The 12,115-nt window shown below is 38.0% G+C and overlaps 1 protein-coding gene across 3 annotated transcripts in view; it reads left to right on the top strand.

Annotated features, from left to right (window-relative positions):
- GALNT7 (polypeptide N-acetylgalactosaminyltransferase 7) overlaps positions 1 to 12,115 on the top strand; it is a 145,787-nt gene that overhangs the window by 113,958 nt on the left and 19,714 nt on the right. For 2 of the 3 annotated variants that reach the window (XM_053216706.1, XM_027069048.2), the window contains exons 3-6: positions 2,622 to 2,788; positions 7,545 to 7,675; positions 7,926 to 8,005; positions 10,620 to 10,802. In XM_053216706.1, the coding sequence (XP_053072681.1) occupies positions 2,622 to 2,788; positions 7,545 to 7,675; positions 7,926 to 8,005; positions 10,620 to 10,802 (561 nt within the window). Of the gene's footprint in view, positions 1 to 2,621; positions 2,789 to 7,544; positions 7,676 to 7,925; positions 8,006 to 10,296; positions 10,480 to 10,619; positions 10,803 to 12,115 lie in introns of all 3 variants that reach the window. The other variant, XM_053216707.1, reaches the window with a different exon arrangement.

Genomic DNA, 12,115 nt, shown 5'->3' with positions numbered 1-12,115 from the left:
GCCTCCATCTGAGTTACAGTTTGTTTTGAGGGACTGTTATTCCTACCGTCTAAAATTAGACCTATCTGCCTGGGTTGCTTTCTCTCCAGAAGCACTCATCACATTTCTTTCAAGATCTGCATTCCTCCACTGCTGTATTTTTTAAGTTGCTCTTCTGAATGAATATTTGGACCCTCTCAACTTTGGGTTACACTAGAAAGCCCTCTTGGTTTAACTTGTTGCTATAGGGTGCCATACCTCACCAGTCCTTCCCCATTCCTGGGGCCATCTCCTGGCTGCAAAGGGGAGGAGAGGAGAGGGCTCCCATCACATAACAATATGCTCCATGGGTGCCTTTTATTGAAATGATATTCAATATCATCAACAGTTCTTAGATCAGTTCTTAGCCATTCATACATAGGAATAGCTAGTATTTTTTCTTTTACGTTTATGTTTAATAAGATTTCTTGTGAATTCACGATAGCCTAGGTTTATTTCCTGCCTTCATTACTTACTAGCTGTGTGATCTTAGGCAAATCATTTCTTTCTGAGCCTCAGTCCCATTATCTATAAAATGGGGATATTAAGGGGCGCCTGGGTGGCTCAGTTGGTTGAGCGTCCGACTTCGGCTCAGGTCATGATCTCATGGTCTGTAAGTTTGAGCCCCACGTGGGGCTCTGTGCTGACAGCTCAGAGCCTGGAGCCTGCTTCGGATTCTGTGTCTCCCTCTCTCTGCCCCCCCCCCCCCACTCATGCTCTGTCTTTCTCTGTCAAAAATAAACATTAAAAAATTTTTTTTAATGGGTATATTAATAGTACTGACCTCATAGTGGTATTCGCAGGTTAAATAAGTTACTAAAAGTAAAACACAGAATAGTGCCTGGCACATAATAAGTAGATGCTGTTATTTCCTCTACCGCAAATGCCCTTCTTTGTAACTTTTCCTCTTTAACTTATGTTTATTTTTTGTATTTTAATTACATGTTCCAAAGATATAGATCTTCCAAGTTCCCATAATACCTGCAATCATATGCACACGATTCATTCTTGTGCTCTTATCTTTTCCTCCCCACTCCCTCCCCATCTCTTGGGGCTTAGTAATTTTTTTTTTTAATCATCTTTAATCAAATCACTAGCTCCAAGGGCCCTTCCTGACCACATGTCTCGAGGCTAAGCGAGGTCCATCTGTCGTAGGCACCCTGGTTTTTGCATCGACACTCTTGGAAAGTACAAATATTTGCTCTGTGTCTTGATTCCCCTGTAGGACCATGGCTTCGTAAGGGCAGAGACCGTGCTGTCCTCTCAGTGCTGTAGCTCTGGTGTCTAGATGAGAGCATGAGCATAATGGGTAATTAATACTCCTTTAATGAGAAAATGCAGATATAGGAAATAAGATTTAAGTGGATTACCGGACTCAATCTGCATTTCTATAAAAATCAACCTTTAAGAACATAGATAATTTAGAACAATTTTGAAAGGAAAATACACACTTGGAGAAAAGGTTGTTTCCATCTGAATCAGACCAGGACCTATTTTAAATAATGGTTCCTGTTCTAATTCCCGGTATAGGTTATCAAGCTGATAAGGTTAATTACTGCTTTTATGGCTTTATATTTAATCTTGGGAACAAGCTTATTTACTTCATGAAAAGCTTTTGTGTTAAAAAAACAAACAGAAATATAAATGTGTGTGTCTATGTACACACATATATACGTATATATGCTTTGTGTGTGTGTGTGTGTGTGTGTGTGTGTGTATTTTTTGTGAAACTCACTAAACCTTCCCTGGCTCCTTGAGTCTTTATCAGGCCCTGTTCTGAGTTTCCTTTCAATTAGAAAAAGGCTCCTGGCAACTTTATTCCTACTGTAGTTGTGTCAGATAGTTTTGTGTAAAATAGCTAAATATCTTCTTTAGCTAATCTAATAACTAAGCGTTACTAGGAATTTTATTTTTTTTTCAAGTTTATTTATATTGAGAAAGAGAGCAAGCACAAGCAGGAGAGGGGCAGTGAGAGAGGGAGAGAGAGAACTCATGAACCATGAGATCACGACCTGAGTCGAAATTAAGAGTCGGATGTTTGAGCCACCCGGGCACCCCAGATTACTAGGATTTTTAAAATTCATTCAACAGTTAATTTTTTAATGTCTGCTATATGCCATAGGTCAGCCTATTTCATTTTTTTTTCCTGAAGGTTTTGGCCACATTAGAACAGGACAGCTTTCAAATCCAGCTGTGTGGTAGTTCATACACAGCAAGTGAAATAAATCTGTGCACTAGAAACTCAAGTTTTAAAAAGGCAAGTAAACTGAGATCTAAGTCATGGGGGAGAAAAAAGCCCGGCTCTGATTGCTGTGAAAATCTGGAGTGCCCCCGGCGGGGACGCATACATTCAGAAATTAATTCTCTTTACCACACAGCAAGTGCCAGTTGGTTAGGGAGCTGCTCTGTGAGTGACTTCATCTCGTAGCATCTTCTCTCTTCCATTTTGCGTTTCTGTTAAAATATAAAAGGTTGCATTTCATTCGCTTCCCTCGTTTAAGTCAGTAATATTCAATCCAACCAGAAAACCTAATCATAGTAAGTTTGAAACCGCGCATTACGAATTGCCTCTAAATAAACATGACTAAATGTTCCTTTCACAGGTGCAAGTATTGGCATTATGATGAAAACCTGCTCACTTCCAGCGTTGTCATTGTCTTCCACAACGAAGGATGGTCAACGCTCATGAGAACGGTCCACAGTGTCATTAAAAGGACTCCAAGGAAATATTTAGCAGAAATTGTGCTAATTGATGATTTCAGTAATAAAGGTAATGGCTGTGGAAAATTGACTTTCTGTCTATGAAATAAGCTAATTATGAAGACTTGCAAAGCGTGATTCTAAAATAATTAGTCTTTAAAAATTAATAATTAGCACCTACTGATAGCATCTGGTACCAAGCTGGCACTGTGCCAGGCATCATACATAAATTATTTTGTTTCATCCTGGCAATAATCCTTGAGATGGATACTGTCATTATCTTTATTTTACACGGGAGCCTCAGAGGTGTTCAGTAACTTGTCAAACGTCACAGAGGTACTAGTTAACAGATCCAAATCTACAGGCTCGTAAATCTGTGTATTTAACTACCATCTTACACGACACCAATTCTCTGGGCCTCGGCTTTTGCAAAAATGGGGCCATGAAGATCATTTATTGAAAGACTGAAAAGTGCAATTGTGTTATGTTGTATTGCTACCGGATGCTCCATCCATAGCCGTCAACCTGAAATCCATATGCCTATTTAATAGCCTAATTTTTGCATTTGAACAATGATACAAATATTGAATTTGACCAGACACCGCGGACCATTGTTATATATAATAGAAGTATCTACTAAAGCTTATTTTGTTCTGTATTTGATTTAGTATGTTGAATAAAAGGAAATTGTGTTGTATTTTTTCTTTTTAAGGAACCAGCTATTATAGCGTTTAGGGAGGTGTTGGTTAACCTTGGTTCAACTTGGCAAGAGAGAGATTGAGCAGTGGTTTCCCAGATGAGTCGGTTTTTTAAATTAACATTTATTGTAAGCGGAATATATCTTCTTAATGGCACAAGTATCAGAAGATAGATAATGTTATAGTTCAGACCCCAAATCAGCATGCTAAATAAAAAAAAGAATGGTGCTGCTGAAACCCAGATCTGGATATTTATTTACTAGTCTTTGCTTGTCATAAAACTGAATTAGATTCTTTGAAAATTGACCAAAGCACTCAGGCTACTCAATAACAACAAGGTATTTGCTTTTTTTTTGGCAAATAAGTCTCGCAGAGAATTTTTGTGTACAAGTGAATATATTAGAGGTGAAGACAGAACATGGGTAGCCTGAAAATACCATTCAGAATGGCTTTACACAAGCTTTCTCCAAAACTTAATTTGTTAACTCTCGCAGTCTAGATAAACCTCTGCTGTTTTTGCAAGGACATGATCAGAATATTGATCTACACAGATGTCCGCACGGAGAAGAAATAGAAATAAGGCCTATTTCCTTTTCCCCTCATCTTTGTACAACTAAGCACTTTTTTCAACTAATCACTTTTAATTGCACTAAAAAGTATAATCTTTTAAAATGTTTAGTCCTATCAAATGCCCTCTACCTTAGACATCTTGACTGCAATTTTCTATGACAGGAGGGCTTTCATTAAGAATACGATTCCTGTCTCAAGATAAATATTTGAAAATACGTTTTGAAGTGATATTGTTGGTACCAACAGTATTTTAGATTTACGAAAACCTACATCTACAAAAATGACTTTGGGAAATCTCATGTACGTGATTATGTGGATTTTAAGAAGCCTTATGTTATTAATACAAGCAGAGGCTTAGCATATCCTTTAATAAAAAGTGCAGATACACCAAAATGTGTTCCCATCCTAAAATAACTGCTTGGCTTCAGGAGAGGAGAACAGAATTTGGACTTCAGTTTTTTTGTCCATTTGACTTTAATTATTTTGTGTGATTAGTGCTCTAACATTTAGCCTCTTATAACACAGTTTAATAGCAGTCAAGTGCAGGACCTGCTTATCTTGCAGAGTGCAGAGAGGCATTGTTGGTGCTCCCCTTGAACAGAAGTACAGAAGGCCTTTAATTTTCCCCATTTCATAACAACCGTAAAATTTGTCAGCCCTATCCTTAATGAGCGAACATTTGGTTTGTTCTTTCCCCAATATATTCAGAAAGTAAAAGTTTGAGTTACCATTTTTCCTTTAAAGACAAAACACTTTACTGATATAAAACCTCACAAGGAGCTGGCTGCTTATAACACTGAGGTTTCTGGAAAACACAGCGTCCTCTCTAAACAAGAATTGGGGCCTTTAAATAGAGCACACTCCTCTATGCTTGTACGTCAGCCAGCTGAGGCCAAGTGGGGCCGAGGTAAAATGGGTCTCCACACTCTCAGTGTCTCATGACAACACAGAGTTATACAGTTCTCTGGCTCATACTACGCATTTTCTGTGGCTCAGCCCCAGCAATGCCCCACACCTTCACTGCAAGGCAGCCTGAACTCATGCATTGCCCGCCTTGTACAAAGGAAGAGAGAATGGTGAAACACTAGTGGGATTTTAACACTTCCGCTCACAAGTGCCTCACATCATTTTGTCCACAGCAGGTTGGCCATGGCAAACCACATGGTCTAAGCCTACTTTCAGCAGGCTGGGGAGAATAATTATTCCCCGAGGAGAGGTGAATGTTTTGAACATGATTAGAATCTACCACGGTGTGAGATCCCAAAGAAGCCAGAAGTCATTTGACTGACCAGCTTACCTTTTGGACCATCTTAGCTAAGAATCTAAATTTGAAGCACAGGCCATCAACTCATATCTGGCCATAACAATTTATTTTAAATTTATTTAGATTGCATAGTCAAAAGAGCACTGAAATGCAGAGAGACAAATATCATATGACTTTACTCATATGAAGACTTTAAGACACAGAACGGATAAACACAAGGGAAAGGAAGCAAAAATAATATAAAAACTGAGAGGGGGACAAAACATGAGAGACTCTTAAATATGGAGAACAGAGGGTTACTGGAGGGGTTGTGGGAGGGCGGATGGGCTAAATGGGTAAGGGGCACTAAGGAATCTACTCCTGAAATCCTTGTTGCACTACATGCTACCTAACTTGGATGTAAATTTAAAAATTTTTTTAAATTAAAAAAACGTGGAAATGCAATTCAGAGGGTGCTTTTAAAAAGTAATTTAGGATTGTACCAAGCTGAAAAAAAAATCAGAAGGTAATATTTAAAAAAAAAAAAGTCACTTAAATTGAAGGGAAAAATTACCTAGATTATTCTGGGGAAAAAATATAATTCAGCGTGAGAATTTTATTTATACTACTCATGAAAACTGGATGCCAAAATAGAAAAAGGTTGATTTTTCCTTCTCAATCCTGAACACCCATGTATAAGTGTATTGCTCCCTAAAAATGAGTCAAGTATTAAGTGTACAGTCTGACTAGTTCATCTCTAAATATATCTTCTTTGTTATTTTTGTATTCATGGCCCAAAGTTTTAAACAACTTAAAATAATTTTTGTGTCCCCAAGAAACATCTTTAGAGATCCAAGAGCTAGTTGTGGCTGTGATGGACCAATTTCAAGGGCTCATAGTGACACAGACAAGTTATTCTCTTGCTGGGAATTCAAGCTGGTGCAGCCGCTCTGGAAAACAGTATGGAGGTTCCTCAAAAAACTAAAAATAGAACTACCCTACGACCCAGCAATTGCACTACTAGGCATTTATCCACAGGATACAGGGGTGCTATTTCGAAGGGACACATGCATCCCCATGTTTATAGCAGCACTATCAACAGTAGCCAAAGTATGGAAAGAGCCCAAATGTCCATCGATGGATGAATGGATAAAGAAGATGTGGTATATACATACAATGGAGTATTACTCGGCAATCAAAAAGAATGAAATCTTGCCATTTGCAACTACGTGGATGGAACTGGAGGGTATTACGCTAAGTGAAATTCATGAGTCAGAGAAAGACAAAAATCCTATGACTTCACTCATATGAGGACTTTAAGAGGCAAAACAGATGAACATAAGGGAAGGGAAACAAAAATAATATAAAAACAGGGAGGAGGACAAAACAGAAGAGACTTATAAATATGGAGAACAGACTGAGGGTTGCTGGAGGGGTTGTGGGAGGGGGGATGGGCTAAATGGGTAAGGGGCATTAAGGAATCTACTCCTGAAATCATTGTTGCACTATATGCTAACTAATTTGGATGTCAGTTTTAAAAAATAAAAAAAAGTTATTCTCTTGCAACTGGGAAACCAAGGTGGAAACTTTGGCAAATGTGTCTTTGTTTTGACAAAGATTCCTCTACCAGATTGCAAATATATGTGTATATTTATTTGTTACACATAAATCTTATATTTAAATATTTACATATGTATACATGGTAGTTATATATATACATACACATGTACATGAAGCCATACATATACTTGTTGATACCCACAATACAGAGAAAATTGGATCCTTTGGTTATTATTTGGAAACTTGATGACTATATTTATCACACCAAGACCTCAACCTTCACCACTGAGTATAGCTCGAGAAAGATGGCCCAGAGACCAATTTTAACCTATACCCTATGTAGATTCCAATAAAGTTATAGAATGTTGTTTATAGCCCGTGTATCTTCAGAATTCTGGAACCATTACTTCTGCTAAAGTAACCAAAATGTTTGCCTTAAGGATTTTAGATATGACATTAATATGCAGATTTTTTTTTTTTAAGTTTTCATGTCAGTTGACATAGTCATCATATATTTAACATTTGGAGAGGTGTTTGATGACTGTCAGGCTAACCAGCTCTCTGTAGGCATATTAAGCAAAAAATGAACTCAAATAATACATTTTACCTTGCTTCTCTGTAAACATTCAATCTGTTTGACCAGCTGGACTGCCCAAAGTACCTGTTCCCTATTCCTGTTTTTTGAGAAAATTTAGAGTTTAACCGGTTTATGTACATAAATATAATTTATGTTGATTGAATTCTTTTATCCATAGAACACTTAAAAGAAAAACTAGATGACTATATTAAGCTGTGGAATGGCTTAGTGAAGGTATTTCGAAACGAAAGAAGAGAAGGTTTAATTCAAGCACGAAGTATTGGTGCCCAGAAGGCTAAACTTGGGCAGGTAGGAAACATTCGCTATTTCACAATGTTAACATCTTGGATTTGGTAACTAAAAGATCGTATCCGTTTTTAAGTACCCTTCAGATTTTTTTTTTAATTGAAACGAAATGCTGGCTTTATTAAACCGATACCTTCTATGTCAGAATGGACTCTAATGCTAATGTATTACTAGCATCTAATGTTAAATTGTGTGTGATATGCGATGTACCATATGTGAAGAGTGTTCTTTCTCCCTGCCTCTGTTTTTTAAGGTTTTGATATACCTTGATGCCCACTGTGAGGTGGCAGTTAATTGGTATGCACCGCTCGTAGCTCCCATATCTAAGGACAGGTAACGTTACTTGGCTTTTTTTTTTTTTTTCTTTCCTGGGTGAAAAGTAAACCTTGCCCAAGAAGGACAAATAGTATTCTTCTCCTTCTCCTGATTCTAGTTCCATTCAGCGCCTCAAGCGCTGCGTTTTAAGCATTGTCATTCGGCAGGTGGTTCTCTGGGCTGGAGCCAGACGGATCCTTTGGGCTGATTCGGATGCAGGCAGTCCAGCATTCGGGATAGGTGTAGGGTGTCTCTCTTAAGAATCATCTTGTGGTTGGCTTAGTGAACAGACAACCCTGTAGCTCCAAAAGCTTTGCCTGAGAGTGACGTTAATTGTTCCCTCTACACTGTGATAACAGTGCTAAAGACTTGAAGGCGCATGCTTTGAGATGATACCTCTTGGTTTTTTATGCCTTTTTGAATTACGATTTTAGATACAAAGGAGCAGCTGTTACTAGTGTCAAAGCTTTGGGTTCCTGTAGAAACTTTAAAGTTTAGAAATAGATAGCCATGCAGTAGAAATGTGGCGATCACCACATTTACAGAAGCGTCTGAACAATAGAAGGAAGCATTAATCTCCTAGTTCCAAAAGCCTTCGCTGCTTTTAGTCCAGAATTCTGACTGTTTTGAGAATCGAGGGAAATAAAATCTGTCCCTGGGGCGAATGGTGTGAATCAAAGGAAGAACTTTGGGGGGTTTAATTATCCGTGGATTTGGTCTGAAAGCCTGTCATGAACATTTTTCACACGCTGATTCAATCTTCACAGCACCTCTGCAAGATAGATATTATTAGCTCCATTGTATTGAAGAAGATATTGAGGCCTAGAGGAGTTAATTAATTTGCCCCAATTCAAACAGCCAATAAACTCTCAAGCCGAGATCTCTCCGGGATGCTTTACACTATTTATTTAGAAATCTGAGAATCGTGAGAAGTAAAGAAAGATAACACACCTTCACCTCTTCAGGTGAAAACGAGCAGTCCTCAGGCACCATAAGGAGGTGGTTTTCCGCAGGGTCCTGTGGCATTCCCACATACGCCCCGGTGACCCCCCCACCCTCACCGTCCCGTGGGAATCCACGGTCCGCAGGGAATACTGCATCTGTCTCAAATCCACTTCCCCCATGTCAGAATTCTATAGGTTTTTCTCTTCTCCCTGGTTTCTAAACATCTAAAAAGCACCCTAACATGGTTATGTAAAGCTGTAATCTCTGTTTGGGGAACTGCATGTTAAAATCCTTTCTGATAGGATGACTATTGAAACAAGCCAAATTGTCTTTGCAGACTTGATCCTCCATCTAATTAGTCGTATAGAACTAGCATTTTATGAAGCCCAAATACAAGATATTTTTTTGCTCCAAGTTCTCAGGCCACTACTTAAGTTTGTCAGCAAGTTTTAAGGGTTTTTAAGAGTTTTTTTCCCTCTTCTTTTTTAAAAAATGCAGGAATATAATACGGTAGTTATTTTGTTTTTTGTTTTTTCTTTTTGGCAGTGTTTTTTGTTTATTGCAATAAAAGGAGAGGGAAAAGAAGATCACGTAAAGGAACAGGAACAGGTTTTCATAGTAACTGTTTCCAAAGGAATAGAAAGCAACAGAAAGTTGGGAGAACCACTAAGAACATAGTGGGTTTTATTTCTCTATGCACACACTCATTCACACACATTCGTGCTCACACACATTCACACTTACACGCACTCACATTCACGCTCATAGTCACATTTATATTCATTTTTTTATTTAAAAAATTTTTTTTAATGTTTATTTTTGAGACAGAGAGACAGAGCATGAACAGGGGAGGGGCAGAGAGAGAGGGAGACACAGAATGTGAAGCAGGCTCCAGGCTCTGAGCTGTCAGCACAGAGCCCAATGCAGGGTTTGAACTCACGAACTGTGAGATCATGACTTGAGCTGAAGTCGGACGCTTAACCAACTGAGCCACCCAGGCGCCCCTATATTCATTTTTTTTTTAACGGAGGGATAAGGAGGAAAATAACAGTCAGGAAAATCTTGTAAATAATGCAAAACCGCCAAGAGAAAATTGCCCATAGGACCAAAGTAAATATGAGGAAACATGATTAACTTCAACATTTGTCTGTAAGCTGAGGGAAAAATCTGCTGTGTCCTTCCTTTACAGAAAAGGGCTCCTTGACTTTTAAAGACATTGATTTACTTCTGTTTCCCATTAGATATTAAAGTTCCCTAATGGGGAAAACAAAAATCAACAGTAAGAAGAGATAATACAGCTAGGCATGCTAAACTAGTCAGTTTTGGGTTCTTAAATGCTTTTTCATTTTCTGTAAATGTTTCAGAACTACATGTACTGTGCCTCTAATAGATTACATAGATGGGAATGATTATTCCATTGAACCACAGCAAGGTGGGGATGAAGATGGTTTTGCCAGAGGGGCCTGGGACTGGAGTTTACTATGGAAACGTATTCCTCTAAGCCACAAGGAAAAGGCCAAAAGAAAACATAAAACTGAACCTTATCGGTAAAGACTACTACTTTATTTTCTTACATGGAATGTCTATCTAAGTACTTTTTTTTTTCCTTCCCCATGTGCTTGTATAAATATGTGGGTCCATACATACCTTCCATTTCATCTTTGCTGCCATCATCAACACAATACAGAACCATTTGCACTGTGCCGATTATAGATGTCATAAATGGCAACACATACGAAATTGTACCCCAAGGGGGTGGTGACGAAGATGGGTATGCCCGAGGAGCATGGGATTGGAGTATGCTCTGGAAACGGGTGCCTCTGACCCCTCGAGAGAAGAGAATGAGAAAGACAAAAACTGAACCATATCGGTAATCACTAAATCACTTACATGTTTTTCTTTTCTGCAGTTGCTGCTAACCTATTAACCTTTTGCCAAGCTAAAGAATTTGTTACTAACACTGTAGGTGCTGTCTCAGATTCTGTAACAGTTTTTCCCCTAACATTAGTTCTGAAGTTTGAATTCACCTTTACTACTTTGTAATTGTTTTTTTCTCTAAATGCAAGCTCTACTTTTGGGGGAATGGCAGGGGGAGGTTATATGGCATTAGTTGCGAATACGAGTGAAAAAAACCTTAGCCCTCCTTTCCTAGTAGACTAGACATCGAGTTTTATTCTTTTGACCATAATTTCATTCTGTAAATTGAAAATGCATAAATTACTTACAATCCTGGTTTTATGTCCACTTTGATCCCTTGGCTGTAGTGTTAACAATGAAAGAGAAATAGCAAGAGATTTCTTTGGGTTTTTTTTTTCTTCTTTGTGTTTTGTATGCTAACTCATAAATACTAATTTTGTACCGGTTAAATCTGATGAATAAAAAAAAAAAATACGTGACTTTGGAAAATATTACACGAAATCCTTTATCACTTCCTTCTCAGAAGAGCACTTGATTAAAAGGAAACTTTATTCTAGAATCAGCTTTTGTCCCTTCTTACGGGATAAAATAGAACAGTTCTGCTGCTGTCTTCATTTGGTCTCTAAACCGAAACATTTTACTGTCCTTCAAAGTGACTCCAAATGAAATGTTTGGTCAGATGTTAGCAGAGGCTTCTAAGTGTGTCTAATTTTGTGTTTCTGATCTTATGGTTCTGCTTTTGGTCTCTCTCTCCTTGTTATACTACTGATGATGCTAGAACTCTTTTGGGAAGGTGTTTCTAATGTCATGCAAATGCTGCTGGGATCTGGGCATGCCGTGATACAAGATACTGAGATGGCAAACATAAGGAAATTATAGAATTTTAATCTTTGACACTTTCCAAATTTCTCTTTCAAGTTCTTTTTTGAAACAACTCAGGAATTTACTGCTTACCCACTTGATTTAACGAATACTTCTGGGTGTAAAAAATAAAGGGTAGTGATTATATTTACATTTCTGCTCATTCCCTGGGTTTAGCTAATAAAGACATTTTTTTTTAAAGTGGTTTTCATGTTAAGATGCATTTGAAAAGATATACGGAGATAAGTGGGGATATGTTTAAAGATCAAAAAAGCATAGTTATAATAATTGTAAACGACAGTTAAATAAATGTGACATCGAAGTAACCAAGAACATGTTGGTGGCTGCTTATTACCAGGTTAGGCAGCATGTCTTAAGAAGAGAAGGCATAAGAGAATGACTTTC

This window comes from Acinonyx jubatus, chromosome B1 (assembly GCF_027475565.1).
Source record: "Acinonyx jubatus isolate Ajub_Pintada_27869175 chromosome B1, VMU_Ajub_asm_v1.0, whole genome shotgun sequence".
Lineage (NCBI taxonomy): Eukaryota > Metazoa > Chordata > Mammalia > Carnivora > Felidae > Acinonyx > Acinonyx jubatus.
Note: the sequence above shows the minus strand (reverse complement) of the source record. Positions and strands in the feature narration are given on the sequence as shown.